This window comes from Indicator indicator, chromosome 7 (assembly GCF_027791375.1).
Source record: "Indicator indicator isolate 239-I01 chromosome 7, UM_Iind_1.1, whole genome shotgun sequence".
In the NCBI taxonomy this organism is placed as follows: Eukaryota; Metazoa; Chordata; class Aves; order Piciformes; family Indicatoridae; genus Indicator; species Indicator indicator.
Window position 1 is genome coordinate 31,159,122 of NC_072016.1, and position 25,117 is coordinate 31,184,238.

Consider the following 25,117-nt stretch of genomic DNA (forward strand, 5'->3'; position numbering starts at 1 on the left):
CCTCTGCCTTTAAACAGTCTTGATTCAGGCTCTGCTCCTGCTAGCCTGCCAACACCTGCTGGCGAAGGTAGGGCCAGACCAGTGACTGTTTCTGCATGAGCAAGCCGTTATAAAAGCAGCTAAATGACTCTTCATTTTACAAAATACCCCTTTGTGATACATGTATGCATTAGGCTCTGTGAGCATTTTAGAGACTCACACCTCAGTTTTCATTGAGACTACCAGTCCAAAACACTGTTTAATCTGATTTTTACCATGCACAAGAAAGACATATTTTAGAAACAGATATAGATATGTGGGATTCTTCTTGTGCCTGTTCCTCATGCAGCTCTCAGGAGGAGTGGCAATATCTTCAATTTAGTTATTAGCTTTTTAATAGCATGTGAATCCCATCCTAGAAAAGCATACTTTGGTGCAAGAAAAGAGATAAGCTAAAGGTTAAGGCTTTCGTACACATAGATCCAAAACATGAAAAACTTCTCTATACAAGGATGTGTTATTCTAAAGTCACTGTAATGAATGTTTACCCTAATGCTTCTGATCTTTAGAAAGAACCAGAGCACATATACTGTTGAAGCAGCAGCATGTATTTTGACCTGAAAAAAAAAAAAAAAAAAACATATCCTGTCACCTATATGAATAGTTTTTGCTCTCTTAAAAATATCTGTATTATATAAAGCAAATTATCAACAACAGAAACAAAACCAAATCTTTATTATTCCAAACATCACAGAAGTTCAGGAGCAGTTTTAAAGAGTGAAAATGCCCACATGTAACAGCTAGGAGTTCCTCTGTAATTATGTGCACACAATTTTACATCAATCCAAGAGAAAAAAAATATGGTTCTGAAGAATCAAAACATTGCTGTTTCTACCAACGAGCTTGGAAAGAAGCTTCTCCATAATATAGTATGAGGTAGTACAATGAAACTAAACCATATCTGTCAAGTAAAGGATGATTTGGTATTTTGTATTGTACAGATGCTATCTTTAAAATGATAGAAACCAGGCATGTAAACTTCTTAGTCAACAAGCTGCATCTCTAGTTTTGTTTCTTGGGAATTTTGGGGTTTGGATTTGTTTTTAAGACAAGACTACAGGTCAGGCAAACTGAAATCAGAGTTGTACTGTGATCTTCAATTGAGCAGCATTTCACTTCAGATTTATCTGCTAAATAGGTTAATTTATAAAAGGGAATTAAGTGACTCAGCATCGTATTTCTCCCTGATATTTGCAAAAAATCAAGGGATTAGAAAAATCATCCAGGGATCTTCCTGTGAGAAATTATTTACATTATGTACAGAAATATAAAAGACTTCAGTGTTTAAAAAAACAGAAGCACACTTTAAAGAGAAATGTGAGAATTTGAAGACAGACATTTTTCCTGTTTTTTTTTTTTTTTTTTTTCCAAACAGTACAACACAGCATCTTATTTAGGAATTCTAATAAATTGAATTGGTTTATGTAAACTACATTTTTAAGTCTTTAAAACCAAACTGAGGCCAGAAAACTATGTCTCAATGGAGCACTGGTTTACTGCCCACTCTTCCTCCACTGTTTCCCTACTTACTTATGCTGATAATCATTTATGGAGTTAAAAGTAAATACAGAAGTAGCTATCCAGTATCTGAAGGAACAGAGAGCTTCATGTTTCTGGTTTGTTAGAAGTAGACCAGTATCAAAAGAACCAGCTTAAAGACAGAACTGAGAGTTTTTATTTTACTGAAGGGAAACCTTTAAAATAATCGCATGTGATTTCTGTATTGGCTTTATTCATATTGAACAGCACATATCAGCACTCTTACCCCACTAACCAGTTATTTACATTCAGCAGCATCAAAAGGAAGTACAGAAATGCCTGTAAAACTCTCCATCTCCACAATCATAAAATGTTACACTTGTGGATACTTTCATGAGCCCCTGCTGGAAGATTGAAGATGTAGAAAGTTAAGGAAACATTTTGGTAACATCATACTTTCACAAAAACAGAACCTATTTGGATAGCTATTGGTACCTGCAAGGAAACAAGCTAACAAGGTCTTTCCTATTCAAACGGGAGATGAAAGCTGCTGTGGATAGAACAAACTCAGTACAGTTCCAGAGAGAAGGAAAAAAGTTAACAAATCTGAAAGTTAAACCACTTTCTGTTCTAGCAACGGTATTCATGAGCTGTTCTCTCACCAGGCATGTTTAGATGCATGTGATACTGAGGAAAACACACTGACAGATGCCAAGAAACTAGGATGATACAAAAAACGCAAAAAACATTAACAATGTAAAAACTCAGGCCTCAAAATTAATTATGTCAAACTTGAATTGCAAATCAGCATGGACTTATTTCCACTTTTGAAGAATGGAAGGTTCTAGATACATCCATTAGCTTGATCACAACGGTATTTTTGGCTTACTTAACTGGCACATTCTGTACTGTGTTGCAAATTAGTGCATCACAAGAGTAACCTAAATAATTTCAGATCTTCCCATCCTGATCTCAAATCTCTAGTTCATCTTTCTCCTGTCACAACAGTACAGAGAAAAAGGATATCATTGCCTCAGACTGCAAGTGGCAGAGCAGCTTCTCCAAAGGAGGATAGCGGCAGAGGGAGGGAACACAGCCCAGCATGATGAGTTTGTGCTTGGCTCTTGTGATAGCAACATTAAGGCGTCGCCAATCCTTCAGGAGGACACCAAGCTGAAAAATAAGCATAATTTGCTTTTCTTTTTCCTACCTAGCCTTCAGAACTTACTGTAGATAGACACATTTTGAAAATGAAGGGTTTAACTATTAAAATTGACTGAAAGTTAATATGGCCAACTTACATTTTCATCATTGCTGTTTCTAACAAAAGATACAATTATGATACTTTTGTCTCTCCCTTGGTATTTGTCTACTGTGTTGACTTCCACTCTGCTCTCCTTCAATTTTGCCATCAAATCAGTGATTGTTTTTAATTGATGTCTGTATGGTGATATAATGCCAATGTCTGAAGGCTTACAGCCAGCCTGAAGGAAGAAGAAACAAGAAAAAAAAGTGGTCACTACAATTGTTTGGGATACTCATTACTGCCAGAAGACCCTCAAGGATTCACACTCAACTTTCAATAGGTCTGTTAATAACTGGTATTAACTAAAGAACATAGAAAATATTTGTTACTGCAAGCTCCCAAGCTTTGTCCTAATCTAGCACAAAGACATACATGCTTGAAATCCTCTGCTTTTCTTCCTCTGAGGTGAACATTCAGAACTCCTAGTCTGTACTGCTCCTGAAGCTGACTTGATGAAATAAGGAAGAACAGCAAATCCTCTCCCTCCCTCACAAGAAAGTCTTCGTCTCTTAGAAGAATATGGCACCCACATATTTTTGCATCTCAAATACAACCAGGCAAGAGACAGGGAACTGAATGTAGACTTCAAGCTGCTCACTCATCTGGGGTGAAATAACAAACATCTTTATGTGAAACCAGTCTAAAATCTGAGCATACGCTAAATTAGCCTCTGCTTTCTAGATCTAAATTCCATTTACCACCTTCTTAATTTTCTGTCATTTACATGTAGCCAATGTTTATTTTATCCCTCAAAGAACAGATACATATAGAGTACATATAGTCACCATTATTATAACTATAAAAATTATTAATAATAAGCCTGTCCCTCCAACAATATAATAAAATAAAAGATACCTTAATAAATAAGGATGTGAGGAAGAGTACTAGTTTAGCTTCTGTTACGTTACTTACACCACCTTTTTCTGCATGTTCTGGTGCTGGGACCTTCAAAGATACAAACAGAAAATAATAACTCTTGCTGTCTACACTGGCATGCTACATTCTCACTCCTAACTCATTCTATCATCTGTGTTTTTATAGTAACATTTTAAATAAAACTAAATGCTAAATTTTACAGACTATAAGAACCTATACTGTAACTTCAGAACACTGCATTTGCAAAACAAGTTGAAATAATCTGCTGAAACACATTTCTGATATTTGCAAATCACCTTAAGAAGGCTTCCATACAACTTCACAGTTCACACAAAATGTATCATATAAAACAAGTGGGCATTTCCCTGCCCAGCCTGACAAGGTAAAAGAGCAAACTACATTTGATATGGAACTTCTGTTTTAAGGCTTTCCACAACAATGATCTTTTCAGTGAATTTCCCCATTTCCCAGAGTTTTTATTCCTTAAATGCTTGAAAGCCTACATTTAAAAATACATGAAGAGCTATCCAAAACAGCAGTATAAAATTGAACTTCCAAATGTTTTTTTATTTATTCACTGAATTTACTATTTCTTAACTTTCCCCACACCATGTATGAATGAGCCCAGAAAGACAGAAAACTAGCTTAGAATGCAAACTTGGCAGACAGGTGGGGTGCCCGAGGATTGGAAGAAAGCCAATGTCACTCCAGTCTTCAAAAAAGGGTAAGAAAGAGGTTCCAGGAAATGACAGGCCAGTGAGACTCCCCTCCATCCCTGGAAAATGATGCAGTGGCTCATTCTGGAAGTCAGCTCTAGGTACTTGGGAGAGAAGATGATGATCAGGAGTAGTCAGCATGGATTTACCAAGGGGAAATCATGCTTGACTAATCTGAGCCTTCTATGATGTTGTAACTGAATGGGTAGATGCAGGGAGATCAGTGGATGTAGTCTACCTTGATCTTAGTAAGGCTTCTGACACTGTCTCCCGTAACACCCTTCCAAGTAAGCTCAGGAAGTGTGGGATAGAAGAACAAACAGTGAGATGGATTAGGAACTGGTTACAATATAGACTCCAAAGAGCGGTGGTCAATGGTGCCAAGTCCAGCTGGAGCTAGTGGAGTCCCCTAGGGATCAGTGCTGGGTCCAGTCCTGTTCAACATCATCACCAATGACATTAATGAGGGGACACTGTTTGCTCAGCAAGTTTGTTGACTATACCAAACCAGGAGGCTTGGCTGAAACACCTGAAGGCTGTGTGGTCATTCAGCGAGACCTGGACAGACTGGAGAGCTGGGCAGAGAGAAACCTAATGAGGTTCAACAAGGATAAGTACAGAGTCCTGCATCTGGGAAGAAACAATAAACTGCACTAGTACAGTTTAGGAGGTGATCTGCTAGAGAGCAGCCCCATGGAGAAGGATCCGGGAGTCCTGGTAGATAACAAGTTATCCATGGGTCAGCAATGTGGCCTTGTGGCCAGGAGGGCTAAGGGTATCCTGAGGTGCATGAAGAGGAGTGTGTCCAACAGATCAAGGGAGGTTTCTCCTCCTCCTCTACTCTGCCTTGGTGAGACCAACGTGAGGAGGAACTTCTTCACTGTGAGGGTCACAGAGCACTGAAACAGGCTCCCCGGAGAGGTTGTGGAGTCTCCTTTTCTGGAGACTTTCAATGCATCCTTTTCTGGATGCATTCCTGTGTGACCTGTACTAGATTCTATGGTCCTCCTCTGGCAAGGGGGTTGGACTCGATTTCCAGAGGTCCTTTCCAACCCCTAACATCCTGTGATCCTGTGAACTTCAGTTATTTCAGCATCACAGCTGTATATTTTTTCTCTTAGTTCAGCTCTTGGCTTCTATAAAGTTTAAGTAGTATCACTAGCAATGGATGTGTCCCTGATGTCCTTCTTGTAAACTAGCATTGAGCTAACTATCTGGGGTTAAGTAACAAACCTCTTGATTTAAAAAAGTCTAAAACTGAGCATACACTAAATCAGCCTCTGCTTTCCAGCTCTGAACACCATTTACTACCACTTATTACTTAATCCATTCCACTATTTGCCTCTTGTTATTAGTGACATACATTTTGTTTTCTTAGAGGCCACTTTGTTCAGTTTTCTTTCTAATTTTTTATGACATCTTTACCCCTTAATATGGGAGGTGATATAGTTTGACTTAAAGCAACTCTCTCAGAAGCCTATTACGAGTTTTACTTGTCCAAAGAACCATCCTATCTACTATCACCTGAGTGGCTGAATTTCTTACTATAACACTGACCATGCAGGTAAAGTAATACACAGTATTTGTATGAATGGTGGGTTGTATCTGCTCGCTACAGCAGTATCACCACACACAGAATCTGAGTAGTATACAAGATGCAGCAAAAGCTTGGCAAGTCCAAGAATTCAGCTGACTCATTGAGATTAAGTGCAATCTATGTTCAATGCCTAGAGCACTAAAGCACTGCAACTGAAAAAAAAAGGAATCCTCTAACAGAGATGGACAAACCCACAGGTGACACTACTGCAACTCTATATAGTGGTCTTCGAGGCAACACATATATTAATAGTAAGTTACTGCACCCCCAGGTTTATTTTAAGATTCCAACCACACAACCCCCCCAGTCTGTATTGTTGCTTAAGTAGTGCACTACAAGCTCCACCCAGAACTGTATTTTTTTGCAACACATCCTCCAAGCTTCTTTTCCATGACTTAGCATGTTTTCAGTATGTTGTGCAGATTAAAGAAGCAAAAGATATTTTCCTTCATATTAGAAGACTCCAATACCTTTTCCAAAACAGCAGTTTTGACATTGCCTGTCTCAAAAGGTACATGGATCAGTACTTTCTGCAAGCTAACTTTTTTCACCCTGCCATTCATGCACTCAGCCTAACTGTTGTTATGACTTGTCCTATCAAAACTGAATTAAGATCTACACTGTTACAGCTGTTTGTTATTTTGGTTTAATTTTAAATTCACAGTGCTTAAAACATCATGCCATCTCCAAACTTGTGTGTGCTCAAGTTTTCTTCAAGAACTGTTTTACCAAACACTTGCTTTCTATCCACGCTAGCATTAACATGGTCAAAACCTATACAATGATTACTCCAGGGAAAAAAGGATCTAAAACCTAGGTCATGCTTATGATAAATAGAATTGGAAGTTTGTATTATTAGTTCCAGATAGTGCACAAAAAAAAACCCAACCCCACAAAACCACCTTTGGCCTAGAAATCCTCAGAAGACTGATACTAAGTCAAGGATATATGTTTTCATATCCTGTTGGAGAAACTGCAGACACAGCGTGTGGCAAAAAACAAAGAGATTTCCAACTACTGTCGTAAACATTTCATGTTATTAAATCAGAAAACAATAGAGGCTTTTTCCTTGTTTTGAGAAGTAAGCATAATAAACGCAAGCTCCATGATAATATGGTATTTTTTACTCACCTTCCTTCCCTATTGTATCTCCTCACAAATACATTCATAGTGTAACTAAGAAAAGCTGAAGGAACAACAGTACACAGGGGAAAAAAGGCTATAAAAATCAAAGACAAAAAAAAAATGTACTGGCTTTGTGTTTGGTGCGGGTTTTGGGGATGGAATTTTTTTCATCCCTTTTTTTTTTTCTAACACAATACCTAGGAGTTTTGATAGGAAGCCAGCGTAGCTGCAGACTTTGAGCCACTCTATGTACATGAGAACAAAGCTTATAGCACATTTACTGTGTTCTGAAGTATTCCGAACTGAAACTTTCAGCTGCTCCTTAGATGTGCTGTTTCCAGCAGTAGTTGTACTACCCCAATTCATCAGCTATATACACATTTTTGCATGTTGTACATTTCACATGTAATTAGAAATCCAGTTTTTAAAATTACGTATTTAACCCTAGCTAAGCTGTATGAAGTTCAATGTGTTGACTACATTGAGCATTAGCATTCAAAAACACTATTTTGAAAGGAGAACACAATGAACCTTACCTTCTCTGTGTTCAGAAAGCAGACAGGTGTGTCTGGATCAAGTACTTCTTTCAACCAGGTTTTCGAAACATCTGCAAGCTCAAGTTTTAGGTTTTTTATGTTGGACAGGTTAACAGTGGCATTTGACACCTTCTCTGAGCCACATTCCAGTTTGCCTTCATATACTAACATGTTACTCAGTGACATAATTTTACTAAAGATTTAAAGAAACAAGAAAAGGCATTAAACCTCACAGTTTCCATCTCACATTATATTCCTGTGTAATAAATAAAAGTTTAAAATACCTATTCATTCTGTACTGCACAGTTAATTGGACAACAGCATTTTGGTTTTTTTCCAGCCTTTTAAATAAACTTTCACTCATGCCAAGATCTCTGTTAGAAGAGAGAAATAACATCTGTCAAAACACTGCAAGAGCCTTCCCAGAATTCACATTACTAACAACTGTCCAGCAGCATTTTATCTTACCTTGCTTCTGCATTCAGTACAAGTGGAGGCAGCTGCTGGTGATCTCCTACCAGCACAAACCTTTTGGAGCAGAATAGTGGGCCCAGGCAGGTGAGCTGGCTTATCTGGGAAGCTTCATCAACTATACAGAAATCAAATTGCTTCCGATCAAAGATGGGGTGATTTACTCCCATGCAAGATGCTGCTACCACTGGCTGAAAATTGAGACACACTTTAAGGATATGGATACATCTGACACCCCTTAGCACTACATTTTCCAGGTTAAAAGAAAAAAAATACCTCAAATAAAGCTAAAGAAATCAAAGCATTAGTCCTTGAAATCAGACAAACACACCTTACAAACATATTGGCCTCACAGGTTCTTGCATTGGTTACAAGTGACAAAACAAAAACCAGCTTTAGAGAGGAGTGTAGTAAACTTGTACCTGGCTACATGTTTAGAGTGGCCTCAGGATCTACGCATATAGAATTCATGGAGCATGCTAAAATTACTACTGTAGAAAATTATGCCTCTTGGGGTGTTTTTTTTTTTTTCAGAATTCCAAAGAGAAGATTGTTGTAATGTGGTGGGCTGAAATTTCCCTCCCACATTAACAACACTAGACTAGCTCAGTTGGGAAGCAAATGTAGCTGTATTTACAGGCAAAAACTATAGTCTACAATGAAATGCAATGAATATATACAAAATATACAGTATTTACAAATATGTCCAATTACAGAAAAGCACAAAACCCTCCTGGCCAAAGCCAGGAAAGCTGCCCCCTCCCCCAGACTCCCCTGTGGCAGAAGGAAGAAAAACCAGAAGCAGAGAGATTGTTAGAACTTAGCTTTTCAAGGTCAGCATGCCAGTATGTTATCTTCAAAGCAAAGCCAGAAGAGAAACGCAGACTGCCCAGCAGAGAAACACCAGACAGACTGACTTTGAGTACTGACTCTTAAACATCTCTATCTCCCCAATGGAAGTGTTTAGAATAATCTTTTTTTTTTTTTTTTTTTTACACCCAATCATGATTTAGTTACATTTTTTTACTTTTCTGCTTGAACTCTGTGAAAAGAAATTAAAGGCATAGCCTTAAACCATCACAAAGATAAAAGAGCAGCAGCAACAGAGTCCTTCCCACAACTGTGCTTTCACTACAATGACTAAAATACGAAATGTTCAGTGATTTCCTTTATGACTCGTCCCCTGCAATGCCTGTCAACAAAAAATTAAACAGCAGCCTTTGGAAAGTTAACTCTAGCTACCCTGAGGCTTCATTCTTTTAACAAATGTAACATAGAGCTGCCACTGAATCAGTTCACCCAGCTCCCATTACAATGTGCATTAATAGTCATACAGGTGTCACTAATCTTTCCATCAAAAAAAAAAATAAAAAATCAGTGTTTGGCCAGGTCAGCTCCACAGAACACCACTTCATCTTCCCCCATCTGCTGACTGCGCAGATGGCACCACCAGCACATGTGGGAGGAGAAACAGGACAAACAGCAGAAAGATATGAAGAAAGGTAGAGGACATTGCAGAAGTTAATCATCACCATCCCACACAAGAGCTGGGATAAAAACACTGAAGTCTTCAGAATTTATCACTTAAAGTTACATGGACATAAACAATACTTTTCAACTTTCAGACTGTTAATTTCAGTCATTATTTCCTATCACAAAATTATAGCCATGTAGAGATTGAGTATCTTTTTCAGCTCAGATTTCCTGCAGCAGTAAGATGTACCCTTGGGATGGGCTCCTTTTCAGCAGCATCCAAACCTACCAGAACACTAATGTAATTAGCCTTAACAAATTTGCAGGGCTAGCAAAACCCACTTTTCTTACCTGACTGTTATAGACCTCTTCCAAGTCTGTTACACATTTAATTGATTTGGACCTGCAAATTTCTTCCTCTGTATATTTCTGTATGTCTGGATGAACCTTCTGAGCTCGCCCCAAGCGCAAGAAACCAACTTTGAATTTGGCTAGCTTTAGCAGGATATTGTCCACAGCGGTGTGCGTAAAACTTGTCAGAAGTACGCTGAAGCCACAAGCAGAAAGAATTCTCACCTAATGAGTGGCAAAGAAAAGTAGTTGTTAGATCGTATTCAAGAATCAGCAATCCCATGTTTGACTGGGTAGACAAGAAGTTTTGGAGGAAGCCAATAATAAGTATGACTTCATTTCAGTCTTTCTAGCAGATCTGCCAATTAGCCATTGTCAAAGCAACATGGGCTGTAGACTTGATGGCTTTCATAAACAGGCTTACCACACATACAAGCGGCATGAGCTAGAGACACTCATGCACACTCAAACTGCACTGAGAAGGAACTGCACCCTAAAGATCCCCACTGTAAGAACAAGTCATGCAGGTCACTCCCACAAACTGCTCTCCATGACAAATTAGCTACAACATATTCAGTAGAACACACTGGTCTGATAATAGCAGCAGCTGCTGATGTTCCAGCCTCCTCTTTTCCTATGAGCAGATGACAACTGGAGGCAAGATGACACTGCTATTTCAAGAAAAACTCATCTTGGCCCACAGTCTGAATCCAGTATGCTCCCTACAGTCTCTTCCTGGGGAAACGACCATCAGCTACAGAAGATAATTAGCAGGCTGTGCACAGTTTCAGCACCATGCATTTATACAGTTTACAGTGGACAAGTTACTGACTTCCCCAAGGAGTCCCTTTGTTTGAGCTGTAACTTAAGATTTGAGGATGTGCTGACACTTGGGGGCAATATTATCACTGAAGTATCACAGAAGTAATTAAATATCACATTTTGATCTCCTCCCTTCCTACCCAAGCAAAAGAAAATCCTACTCCACAAAATACGTCTTTAGTTCCACCAAATATAATGCTTTTAAGTACAAAGACATGCATTTTCTCCTTTGAAATTATGCAGATAACAGTAGACCAAGTCATGACAATTCATGTTGCATAACTTGTTTAACACTATCCTCTAAATCTCACCAGAACAATTTAAACATCACAGTTCATGATCTTACTAGAGCACATATTGTAGTTGTTTTTCCTGTTCCAGGCATACCCACAATAAGTGTGTAGTCTCTTGAAAGCAGCACTTGTTTCATGGCTTGTTTCTGAGGTTTATTTAGACCTTTAAGAAGAAAAATCAAAATTAAATACTTACTCTTCATAACCATTGTAATAATTGCTAGTTAATAAAACAAAATTACAGCTTCCTCCTCCAAAGTCCTTAAAGAATTAAACAAAGTCCATAGGTTCTAATGAAGTAACAGTATTAAACATAATACACACGACACAGTACTGGGTCTGCACTAGAGTCCTAGAAATAAATCCCAGAAGATATTTTTATTCTTAAACTTTTTGTGACTTTTTTTGTTTCTAATATCCTAAATGATCACCTCCACATTATATCATTAAACATATGGCTCACAGTAAGGGAAAATCAGTTGTACATGCATCATCATCTTGTTTGCTTGTAAACATTATACCAGAGCTGTTGTTCCTCAGCCAGATGTCAATAAGCAGCAGGTTGCAGCTATTTGGCCTAGGCAAAGCTCAAACAAAAAAGTCTTCAGACTGAATTTTTATGAAAAGTTCTATTTGCTCCAAGAGAGTTTAAATTTCCGTTTTCACAGACAACTATTAGAGAACAACAAATTCTCAAATACAAGACACTGCCACATGCCTAAACAAACTTGTTTTTCAAAAAAGATAAAAAAAAAAGGCATCACACACTAGAGAGCAGCCAAGTCATCAAGGGCAATTATACAAGTCAATGCTTACAGCAAAGCTCATCTCTTCCTACTCCCTCAAGGTTTGCACTCTTTAGTTGCTGCAGCTTGCAGTTTCAGCAGAAGTAAGATTATTAAAAAAAAAAAATTTAAAAGCAAAACAAACATCTGGTCAGGTCTTCCAACTAGTTTAAAACTAATATAGTCACAGGAAGACATGCAAGCCAGGAAACTGATTTTCATTTTTAAGCAGAAAAACTTATCACTGGACCCCAAAGCAGGGGAAAAGAAACCTTGTATTTCGTGTGCTAATACTTTGGACATAGACATACTCTCAAGCAGATGATTTTGGGGAAAGACTTTGTACCTTTTAAAATATTTGCAACAGTTTCCTTTGCTTCTGGAGGAAGGACAGAGCTTAAATGCTGAATAAAACGTGGTTTTTCAAAATCAATTATCAAGTTGCGGAGCCTTTCACTGTGGATTTAAAAAAAAAAAAAAATCAAAACCCAGAAAAAACCCGAGAAGAGCTACCAGCTGAGAAACTTTATCTGAAAACACTAAATTTGTGAAATTAGTTGGATTTTTCATACCTGACTGGGGAATTTTTCATCAATTTAGAAAGGTTTTCAAAAGGGACTCCAATGCCAAAACCTCCTTCTTCGTGATCCAACCTAAATACAGTGTTCTTGGGGAGCTTTGACAGATTCCTGAAGGATAACAGTAACATGGACAAAATCATTCTGTTTACAAGCAGTATAATGATTAAAGACTTATTAATAAGTGTTAAGTGATATCTTCCAGAGGTCCCAGAGTGAAGCAACAGCTATTACCTATGCAAGTAAAACAACTGAAATAAACCAATATAGTCTGAATACTGAAAGTCATTATTTTATTCAAAGTATCTATGCATTTCTGATCTGAAGGAGATGCAAGCTGATGGCATTCGCAAGCATGCTTTTATCCAGAGAACTTAGTTCAAAAAACAGTTACATGCACTGATCAAGTACGGACACTTTTAATGGCTGAAAGATACTTCCCCAAGCCCAGAGAGAAGAGAGAGAACACGTTAGCACTTTTTGGACACCAAGAAGTACTGAAGACCAGATCATAGTGTCTTCAGACAAATATTTTTGTTTCTGCTCTATTACCTGCCCAACAAACAGGAGACTTCTGTCACACTGACTCCTCTAACATAGCCAGTAGCCAAACCAAGTAAACCATTTTCCTCTCCACTCACAATCACTCGATCACCAACCAATAGGTTTGTTCCAGGTATGGCACCATTTCTGCGTTGGAAAATATGTAGATACTGTCCCTCGGAAATTTCCCGCACTTCATCAACTCTGATCATGTTTCCAACACAATCTCCAGCCATCTCTCTGAAGACATTAGAAAAATAAATACACTTTAATATTAATATCCTCTCAGTAAGAGAAATATTTAAAACATACACAAGTGAAAGGACTTTAAAAAATCCAACACATACTCCCCAAAACGGAAATACAAAGGACAAAACAACAAATATCCCCAAAACAACAAAAAAGGGTACAAGCCACACACAAGGAGAATGAGGAAGATTGAACAGTCACTTTACAAAAGCCATTTTGACCAGAAAAGGACTGTAAAAGTAGTGCAAGCATGGTACTTGTTCTAAGAACAGACTCTAATACGTAGGCTGAAGTCATCTATAATTTTCTGTTAAAAAACAAATACTGAAACATATAGATTCACTTCACTAAGATGTTGCCTGTTCCACTTAAAATAACTCAGCAACATCTCACATCTGCAGCTGCCTTGAAACGGGCCTACAAAGTGCCATTTACTTTTCACACAGCTGCTGGACTAGGTGAGATCTAACAACATGCTACTTCAGCCAACAATAGCCCTTAGCCATTCTTAGCTACATCTAGGAATATGGTCCAAAAACCACATCACTGTCAAGCAAATCCTCGGGAAGGCAGCACAGTGAGCCCAACTCACAATCAGTACCCAGCCTCTGGTGCCAGCAACATGAACAAAACAGAAGTACACCACTTTTGCTCCCGAAAACTGAGACTCCACTTTGCTCCTTCCTGTGTGTGACTTAACAACAAAAAAAACCTCAACATCCTATTGCCAACACAAACCCAACAAATCTATTAGGCTATTGTGTTCATCAGGTCACATCTCACCAAAAAAACCCTGCCTATGCAAGTAGCATATTCAGCTATTTCTACAAGAAGCAGAAAATAACTAGTTTTCCTTGTAGTGAAAACACGTTTCACTCGTGCTTCATTTTCAGTTACTGAAGGGAGCACTATTTATACCAGGGGAGAAAGTACTTCTTACCTTTCCACAGAAGGTAGCATCCATATATTTTTATATCCCTTTTTATACTCTTCACTTTGCAGCTCCAAGGTTAACATTAGATACCACAGGCTGAAATACTCTAAGTGGGAGGGTTTCAGGTGCTGGGTTTCTCTTTCAATAATAGGTACCATACCAGGAGGAAAAGACACACTATCCATCTTTTGTTCTACAGCTCTAGGAGCAGAGGCAAGCATAGAAAAGATTTAACTTGTGTCTTTTTTCTTGCAAATCACTATATATATAATGCCAAATATATACTGTAACATACCAGACAGATTAATCTATCATCACTGACAAAGTTGAATCCATATCCTTTTTTCATAAGAACCATCTCGTACTAATAACTTCACATCATCTCTATGATTTTGAATTAAGGACAATAAGCCAAATTAAATACATTTCCAAGACTGCACTGTACACATTTAGATAACCAATCTTTTACTCCTCTTTTTGTAACACAGGAATGCTATATTGAGACTTTAGTTACTAGACAAGCAGATATCAAATTAATTTAACTCAAAGCCAAATATCAAGACATTATACCTAATCACATATGCAAAATGTAACCAAAGAAAAAACTTAGTTCAGAAGTTAATGGCTACCCAGTTAGCAATAATCCTGATGATGCGACAACTGAATATTAGAAGTAATTTTTCACAAAAACTAGTTTACATAAACGTAATGTGTGCCCACAAAGCTACTTCCCCAATATACACTTTTACCACTATAATTTTTATGACAATTGGGCATTATATTCACATGAGATCACCCCAAATCTCTCCTGTTCTAACATATTTTATTTGATCTCTTCAGTATACAATTCTGATTGGTTTTTGTGCAACAATAGAGTAAAACTTACAAGTTTAAAATGGTTCACTAACTTTGGGATGCAGTAACACCTCAGCAGAGTAATACCAATGTACCATTATTTGTATGATACTCCACAAGGAAACAGTATGAAAGTGGAAGAGCTGTCCAGCCATAATGCAGCCTCAGAAGGCTGCCATTTTTTAAGAGTTGCAAGAATATCACTTTGACAAGTTGTAATTACTATTAACTTAGACATAACAGAAATCTGATATAATCAGCAAGTATTTTGTTGAGTTTTATCTCAGATCTTGTCTTGCAGATAGCGTACCTGAGCAAATACATTGTCTGTAACTCACAAGGGTGCAAGAGTCCTCGAACAGAAATAAGAAATAAAAATGAAATCACAGTACCAAAAGCTACAATTATTCAAGATTATTTAAAAACACAAATCAAACTTTTGTTTACCTGCTGTAAAGAAAGCAATTGTGCATTTGGGAACAAAATTTACAGGCTTGATTGTCATCAACTACAGGGGGCAAAGCAGCAAGCTGCAAATGCTGTCTTCCCACAGCAGCTTTATATGTACTATGCATTAAGTAGAAGGCCACGTGGTTTCTTAGCTTCATTAATTCTGTCAAAAAAAAAAAAAGAAGATGACATTTTGGGCTTCATTTGTAATAACTTCTAACTCAAAAGTAACTACCCATCAATTCTGTAGTCAATTAAGAAGTGAGAATTCATATAGCAAAGTCCGAGTGGAGTATTAATAAAAACTAAGTTTATAAAATAAGCTTATTGTAATTCGTAACATTGTAACATGATACATGTCTGAATACAGGTATGTTCATGTAAGCATACCTTATGCTATTGCTAAAATATTTCATTTTAATTATGATAATTATGGTTTCTGGGGAAGGGAATCAACTTCACCTCTTCGGTCCATGCGAGCTCCAGAAACAGGGTACATAGTACCAGTTTTAAGATAAAGAAGAAATCCAGCTTCAGGATCTACTCTTCGTTCTAAATTCAACAATGTGTACAGAATAACCTGCAAACATTGTAGATAAACTTATTACAATGCATTAAAACCAAAATACACTAGAAGCTGTATTTAGTTTTTCCATCATTTACATGGTTAAGCAGCCATTACTATCACAAGTAGTCTAGAGGCCACGAATAGTAAATACCTAACCAAGGATTGCCATTAAGGGGCATCCTCCTTAACAAAAGCTTATAGCAAGACTACTCGCTCCAGATCAGGCCGTCTCTGGACAGATGTCCAACACTAATTCCTAAAGCAGTCTGCCTCATCCTAATACTTCAGTGTAGTAAGAAGAGACTAAAGAACAGATATTCCAATATAACAACTCTAAACATGTTTGAAAGTGGTAAATGCATCTCTTTCTCACTCTTCAGTTCACTTGTATTTTATATCAGTAGCTTTGGGAATGCCAGTATCAGCATAAATCCAGAGCATACCACATACAAAAGGTTTCACATTCATCAGACAAAATAGCTCATCTAGTAAATTAAGTATAAATAACCACTGATTGTGAAAACTGACACTTGGGTTCCATACCTGACTTCTGTGCTCTATGGAGTTAGATTCCTTGCCAGACTTGAGCTCTAAGGGCATTATCCTAGACTGTACTCCAGTCTGGCGGTGGATTTTTACCCTGGCTGTAACATCAACCTTCCCCTTCAGCCCAAACCTGGGAGACCAGATATTCTCTTCAACATCCAAGATATCTACAAACTCTATCTTGGAAGAACAATCTTCTCTTTTTCCATCACTTGGCCTAGGAAGAAAATTAAGTCAGAAGTTAACAATTTTCCTTAATTCTTCATATTAAAATTTGTTGCCTTTTTTTTTTTTGCATTATAGGCACTCATTAAGCACTAAGTAAAGTACATCTTCCCATTAACAGAGGAAGAATCATGTCAGAAAATTATTTCTATTATCTATTGGCATACAGTTTTGCTATTCACCTACACTTCAAAGTTAAATTTTTTTTTTAAACTTTTTAATATTTTTTGACCTTCTCTGACTAATCACATTCTAAACCAATTTGTTTCTTCAAAAAGTTTACTGATATAACACTGGAAAGCAGCATACAGATTTTACTCAGACCTGCCATTTCATTGGCACTTTAATACCCTATAGATATTATAACTAACAGCAAAAAGTGACAGTCAAGAGCAGCTCCATGGCAGAAGAATAAAATCCCTGTTTCACTGATAAAACTCTTATGTTAGTGAAGAATTACATTTGATTACTACAGCTTCACATTCTGATCTGTAATCTTGCACATATTTACAGTGTCTTCTAGCTTAGTCAGTAGACTTAGTATGCTTGCTTTTCTAATTACTAAAATTTCTACTTCGCACCACACTGTTTACAAGGATTTTAAGACCAATAAGCTATTTATGTCACTTCACCCTCAGTCTTAACATCCTCCCCACTACTCACAACAGCAGCTAAACATGAAGTGTTAAGGTAAGCTATTTTGGCAGCAAGGCCATTAATTAGCTCCATATCATTGAGAAGATTTGCATTAAAAATGTTGTTCTAAAAATGAGAAGTAAACTGAACAAGATCTGACACAAAACAGTTTTAACTTAGACTTCTGGGTTCTTACAGTTTTAGTTGCATTTTGGTTTGGTTATCTGGATTGTGCATGAAGTCTTCTACCCATTTAAAAAACGATGGCAAATATTCTTGCACCTCCTGCATTATTTCTGTTTGTTTCAGATTTAAATGATACCTAAAAAAATAAAGCCATGCACATGGAGACAGAAAAGTTACATTTGCTGCACTAGCAACATTTTGCCTCAAGTAGCAACATAACAGATGTAACTGCCAAGTTTTTTATAAATATCTATAAATTGTTGATAATGAGAGATTCACTAAGAGTTCGACTCAATCCTTAAAATTATAACTGAACATCTATTACAAAAGACAAAATGACACTAAGCTCATTTCTGATGCAACTTTTGAAATGACAGGTGAAGCACAATGAAAGCATCAGCATGGTAGATGCAATGAAACAAAACTAGTAGTTCAATTGCAAGAAAGGAACACCAAACTATTGCATTTAAAAACATCTGTTCCTATGCTTTATGCAAAATTGAAAACAGTCAAAAAATATTTTAAAATACCATTTGCTTTTATTTCAATACACTGATTCACTGCTTCTTCATGTACACTTTGACAGGTTGCAGGCTATTTTAATGGGACAGGAATTACGATCCTCTGCAGCTGCTACAGTTACAAATATCTAAGAAAGCAGAAGTGTCATTACACAGAACCTGATCACGGGGCATTAGATAAATTGGTGCTGACATTCACTAGAAATAATGTAATTATTCTACAGCAATAGAGTAATAAATCTTGTTACAATGTTCCAACTCCTTTGGAACTAACACTGCCATTTCCCAACATATATTTTATAATACTCTAGACAGAGTAATCTTTTACATGATTGAATTAGATTTAATCAGGCATACAGTAAAATATTATAACTGCCAGACATTCATCTTGCCATTTTATGATAGAAATACAAAGATTATTGACTAGCATTTCTATTAACTTTGCAGAGAAAATAAGTTAAAGGTCCTCTGACAGTTGAGCCATTAAGTAACCATATTAAAGTATATGAAAATATCAGACACCTCCTTCCTTGGTCAGTCACAAGATTCTTGTTCATCTCCTAAAGATCAAAATTAATTGTGGTTACAACATTTAACTCAGCTTTGGAAAGTGCCTGAAAAATCTAATGTTACAGCCACAAACATTCCAATCTGCTTGGACTGAAAAAAAAAAAAAGAAACAAAAAAAACTCCACACAGTTACTCCAGAAACATAGTTCAGATCAGTAAAAGATACCCAAATATCATTAAGCAAGGTCATTTGGCAGGAATCTCCCATATTAGTGCTGCAATTTTTCAAGTACAACTTTATCTGCTAGTTCAAGTGTTCCTACCAAGTCTTCCAAGCATAATAGACAAACACTTACATTTCTTTGAGATACTTCTGTCCATACACTATTTTATTTGCTAGTACTTCAACTTTTTCTTGTGCCAAGTTATTAGTTACTGATTGCTGGAAAATTTCATGAAGAATTGTACCAATGAGTGTTTGGCGTGAACCAAACTCTGAGCCCTGCAACAGATGTTAGAAAACACATATAATACATAAATATTTATGCCCACTTCATGCCAACTTTTCTGTGAAGTTATGGTTTTTATTTCCTGCATATGATGGACTATATGATGGATCATTAGAGGTTTCACCTCACTAATACCTATTCAAACCTGACAGTTAGACAGATGTAAATGGGTCTCTCCTATTGCTTTATCTCTCAATTTTAATGTTACAACCCCTGCATGGTTGACAGGCAAGAAAAACGTACAGATTAAAATCCATTTTGAGCAAGTTTTGCCTACGGGCAGTATTAATAGCAGTATTTCCTAATGTAAAAGTTATTATTACTTTTTTCTTTTCCATGACGCAGTTATCAATTCACACAAGATTATTCCAAGTATCAGTGGATAAGGAATTGGCTGAATGGTCACAGAGGGTAGTGCTCCTCTAATGAAGGGCTCACACTACTTCACAGTCTTAATCTCCTGTATTAAATTTCTTGCTTCAATCACAGACCTATTTACATTTGGATTTATATTCCTACCATGTCCACAAGTTTTCCTCAGCTGAAGATGGCAGCTGTTGTTTCTCTACCATCCGTTTATCAGCAAGGACACTACCACAACAAACTTTTCCTCATCGCAAACTCCAGCAGCTGGATTCAGATTCCAGAGTTAGTCTACACCAGTTCTGAGCTGAATCGGCCAATGTTTTCAGGGGCTTTTAACTTGGTCAACTGCAGTTATGTTTTCATATGGTGAAAAATAGCCCCATCCCTCACAAAGTATTCATATCCACACAAAACGTGGCAAGAGATTATTAAAACAGTTGCCAGAATTTAAAGTGGAATGACCATTTCTTTGTCCAATTACCTGTATTAAGAATACAGGATTATCTCAGCTGCAATTCTCAAAAAACACAAGCAGGAGCATCTGAGGAAACTGGAGTTGTTTAGCCTGGAGAAAACAAGGCTGAGGAGAGACCTTCTGGTTTCTCTACAACTTCCTGAAAGGAGGTTGGAGCAAAGGTGAGAGTGGGTCTCTTCTCCCAAGTAACAAATGATAGGATAAGAGCAAACGACCTCAAATTGCCCCAGAGTAGGCTTAGGTTGGACACAAAAGAACAACTTCTTCACCAAAAAGGTTATCAAGTCCTGGAAGAGGTTGCCCAGGGAGGTGGTGGAATTACCAACCCTGGAGGGACCTAAAAGACTTGGAGATGTAGTGTTGAGGGGCGTGATTTAGTGGTAGACTTGGCAGAGCTGGGGTTAATTGTTGGACCTGACAATTCTAAAGGTTTCTTGCAACCAAAACAATTCCATGGTTCTAAGTTGAACCAGAGAGTTTTCATTCTAAATTACTCTATGCTGCAAACATTATGAATAGCTAATAATAACATTTTTTATATTGAGCTAACCCACCATTCTCGATGGAACAGTAACTCATTAACATACTCGATGTTCTGGAATTAACACTTACCCTAAACTTTTCACTCAGCACTGCTCTTCTCACACATCGGATACTATTTGATATTGTAGTGCCAGAAAGCAGCAAATCTGGGTAAAGGACCAAGTAGCCAGACTGTTCATTTATGACCCAGGTACCAGAGCTACACTCCCCTTCTAAATGAATGATATCTCCTGGAAGAACTGGAACAGACTCCCTGCAATGCAACACATTTGAACAACCATTTGCAGGCCAGGAACATCATATATTAATGTACCATTTATAATACATCAGAACTGACGTACTTGGAAACAGGAGGTAATTGTGATTCTTTTTAAAGAAATTAACTTTAACAAAATCTTAAAGTAAAAAAAGGAATTTTTGCTGAGAAAGCATTGATAATTTTGAGTACTGGGCCATGCATCAGGACAGCCTGAATGTAGGAAAATCCTCCTGGCTTCAAGCCATTCTAGAGCTGTGAACTAAGCCATTTCAGCATCCTTATGTTTTATATTGGCATACTGCTTTTTCATTACATGAGATTTAACTTTTTACTTTGCAATTCTTGTTGTTTCAGAAGCTCAGTAAAATACTTCAACTGATTTAGAAATTTCAAAGTTCAAGGCCTTTAACATATTTTCCTTCAAGAAATGGGAGCCTTACACTTTTCTCCTATCTTTCAGGCTTCAACAGAAAATGAAGCAGTTCCAAACAGCACATGCACACCCATGTGTTTCAAAAGACTAAGCTAGTCTTTTTTTCTGTAATAAGCCATGCAATGTACAAACACCTAGAATTACAACCCTATCCTTGAAAATCTCTTGCAGTAGAGCTCAAACTAAGGCAACTTTAACAGACTGTATAAAACCCCACATTTTACAGACATAGCTTTGTACATTTTTATGTATGAGGGCACATAATTTAGAAGAACACTTCTAACTGTTGCAAGACAACACTTAAAATGGCCTGCTTAGAGCTTATTGAAGTTTGTTAGTACAAACTAAAACTTTAAGGTAGCAATACCCACTCAACACAAGTTATAGAACATGAGTTCTCCCAGGGTGAATAGCCTTTACGCTAATATACTCATATTACATTAAATAAATGTCGCTTCAGGACATGCTATCATTTTTGATAAATTAAAACTCATGTCAAAGGTAACACCAAGAAAATTGAATTAATAATCCAATATTTCACCCTCTTTTCAGACATCTACATTTCTGTATGGATTACCAGCCATTCCTAAGAATGCACAGTTCTGTGTCTTCCAGGGACTGAGATGCTGTAATTGTCAAGTGTTTCTCAGGGTCACTTCCATTTCTCTGTATCATGTTGACTTCCAACACACAGTATCTGTTGTTCAACCCATTCCTAAGTATTGTGTCAGGGGAGTCAGTCCCTTTCTTCTGAAAACTGAAGTAACAATTCATTAGTGCAAAGACACCTCAGTATCTGAAAAGAGAACGGCCAACCCATATATACAAGGATAGGGAAAGATTCAAGTGTAAATCCAGCTTTACCCCTCTTCATTTTTTATATACCTTTAGAGTTGTTTTTCAGTTCTACCCAGGTAGACTGTAGGAAATCTTATATTTGGTAATGCCTTTTTAGATGATGGGGATAAAAAACAAGCATTTGGGCATTTAAAACATAAAGGGAGATACAGGTATTAGGAATTTGTTATTTTTGCAGATAGTACTTCCTTTTGGTGTCCAAATACTTGTACTCATCTAGAAGTTAATCATAACTGCACTGCAACCCTGTGCTTGTGAGAAAGCTTGTATCTCTCTGAACACTGTAAAGCACACAAGAATTCCTACAATCACCCAAGTACATCAAACACAGAGAGCTTTCTTTTCCCTTAACCTCAAGATAATCATAGAGCTGATATTCAGGGTCCAGTTTTCTTCTAGCCAATGGTCCAAATTTCGGGTAGAGCAGCCAGGCCAACCAGTCTTCTGACTCCGAACACCGGGGGCTACAGCTCTGGACAAAACCGGAGGCTCACGCCAGCCGCCTGCACCCCACCCCATCGTCCACCCTGCCCACGGCAAACACCAGTTACTCGCCAAGCAGCAGCGGGTTCCTTTCACCATCTGATCCAGGCAATCCCGAACGCTTCCTAACTTTCCCCCATCCCCGACGAAGGCCTGTGCAGCCCCGTCTCCGCTCCGATGAACCTGAAGCCAACTTTCTGCCTTCCCGCGCCCGGAGCCGGAGGGGCCGAGAAGGACCAATAGGGAGCGCGACATGAAATTTCAAACCCCCCGCGCTCACGGCCGTCTCCACCCACTTGTTCCTCTCATTCTGCCGCTACCTCTCAGCCATGAGCAGCTCCCCCGCCACGCACAGTTCAGTTCAGCTCGGCTCGGCTCAGCTCCACGGCCCAGACCCAACACACACTAAGAGGAAAACGCGAGCCGGTTCAGACCCCCGCTGCATAAGACACCAGGACGCAGGCGCACTACAGCCCCATTACCCTCCTCGCTCCCAGCTCTGCCACTGGCGGACTGAGAGTAGGCACAGCCAATGGGAGGGTGGGGAGAGGGGCCCTCCGCCATGGAGGGGCGGGGCGCGCGCTTCCCGCGCGGGCAGGGGATTTTAAGGCGCGAAGTGGCGCGCGGCTTTTGCTCTGCTGCCGTAAGGGAGTCTGAGGGGCGTCCTCCTGGCAGCCAAGTGCTCAGCTCTGCCCGTCGCTTTTTTTTCCATTCTGGCCCGTCTTCTGATACCAGCGCAGCTGCGTGAGGCACAATGAGACGAGGCTTTTGCTCCCAGCTGCTTATGGGTGAATCTCAGCCCGAGAGTCAAACTCTTTGTTTAGTAAAATGAATCGTCACGCTTGGGGATGTTCTTTCTAAGGGGTTAAGTTCCAGATAGATTTCATTACTGTTTTTTGCTGTTGTTTTTGCCCACAAGATCACTACTTAAGCAAAGTATGCTGAAGCTGAGGCCTTCGCTTCTAGCGAAGATTGAAGGACACAGGTATTAAATGTAAATACATCTATTGTGTTTAAACTACTGTTTTAAACGTCAGGAAAATTATATACTAAGAGTTTGGCCTTGTATCTCTTTAATGGATCCAAACATTACAAAACAGTATGAGGCTCTAGTCATGCAAAGATGAGCTTTGGCCAATAATTATACATCCCAACAAAGTGATCAAAGCTTCAATTTTAAAAGGTAGGAACACACTTAAAGTTGCTTCTTTAGTTTTATTTGGGATAGTCCTGAGAAACACAGCAAACTACATTAATTTTGCTTTTCATTTCAGAACCTCTAATATAAGCTTACCTTTGTGTCAACACTATTAAACACACAGTCACATAAGTAAAAGGGATTACATACTTAAGTTTCATACATTTGATAACCTTGTGTCCTCTAGTCTTTCTTATTGCCTGTACATTTATCTTTTTTTTAACAAGATTACAAAACATACTTCAAATACTTTTTGCTAACTTAAAATCCAAGCAGTCTGTGAAATCTAGAAAAATACCAAGCCCTTACTTTAGTACCAAAAAATACTGAAGTGTTTAGACCACGGGCGTTTCTAACTTTCTGGCATCACTGGTTGAGAAAAATATTCTTACCCTTTTAAGATACATCAGTGTTCTCCATCAAGTTTGAACTGTATAAATTCAGGAACTGTAAAAACATTTGCATTGGATAATGAAGTTTGTTCCTTCAAATCATGGGACAAACAGGGAGTTAGCTACCTACACTTACAATCAGTTAAGGTGCTTTATATGTCCTCACTTTTTCACCCACAGATTTACCCAGGGAAATCTACAAAAGGAATTTAGAGCTGTGTCTTCTCCAGCAACTGACTCAGTAATATATACTTGCCTGCTGTCATGATGGGTAAGTTTATTCTAAAAGCTAAATTTGGGATTAAATTTATTTTACATCAGATCTACCAGTAAAGTGACACCAATAAAATCCATCCATTTCTTTTGGTGGGTTAACCTTTCATCAGATCATGGAAGCACCGTATCAAGCCCATCTATTCTGGATGAGGCAAAACGTCAAACAGCACCTGAAGGTGCAAATACAGGGGGGAAAAAAAAGGCACATCTCTCTTTTTAATAGTGGGTTTAGCTCTACTGCAAGGACTTTAAATGCTAAAAATTTGCTGTGATATTGGGCAACTTTCTTTCACTAAAAATCAGATGAAAAATCTTGTTTTCTCTTAATTAAGAATTACAGTATTATGCATACAGATAATTCCAGAAACATGCAGCACATGTATGCAGCACATACAAATCACACAAGTAAGTTAGTTCAAAAATTTTAATAAAATAAATTGAAATACATTTCATTCTCTGTCCATAGCTACATTGTCATATATTGAAGAAATACATACTTTTAAAGAAACTGGAGAAAAAATTTTGAGCCACAGAAGTTATAACAACTCAAAATCCAGTTTGTCAAATCTGTCAAAATTAAACAAATTGCTCTTACCATCCACCACTTAACCATTACCAATTCTTAAAAGACACTGCTGAGATATTTATAATAAAT

At 37.9% G+C, this 25,117-nt stretch overlaps 1 protein-coding gene across 1 annotated transcript; it reads right to left on the minus strand.

The window, feature by feature from the left end:
• Window positions 1–1,881: 1,881 nt before the first annotated feature.
• DNA2 (DNA replication helicase/nuclease 2) lies at window positions 1,882–22,029 on the minus strand. The gene is made up of 20 exons (XM_054382712.1): window positions 21,833–22,029; window positions 20,633–20,816; window positions 19,027–19,172; window positions 17,650–17,775; window positions 16,590–16,809; window positions 15,941–16,058; window positions 15,476–15,641; window positions 14,180–14,374; window positions 13,000–13,230; window positions 12,442–12,558; window positions 12,216–12,325; window positions 11,138–11,247; window positions 9,970–10,194; window positions 8,143–8,336; window positions 7,959–8,048; window positions 7,675–7,867; window positions 3,680–3,769; window positions 2,820–3,002; window positions 2,545–2,691; window positions 1,882–1,938 (listed from the first exon to the last, which is right to left on the minus strand). Exons 1-20 carry the CDS (start codon window positions 22,027–22,029, stop codon window positions 1,882–1,884), a joined length of 3,099 nt encoding a protein of 1,032 aa, XP_054238687.1.
• Between the last annotated feature and the right edge of the window lie 3,088 nt (window positions 22,030–25,117).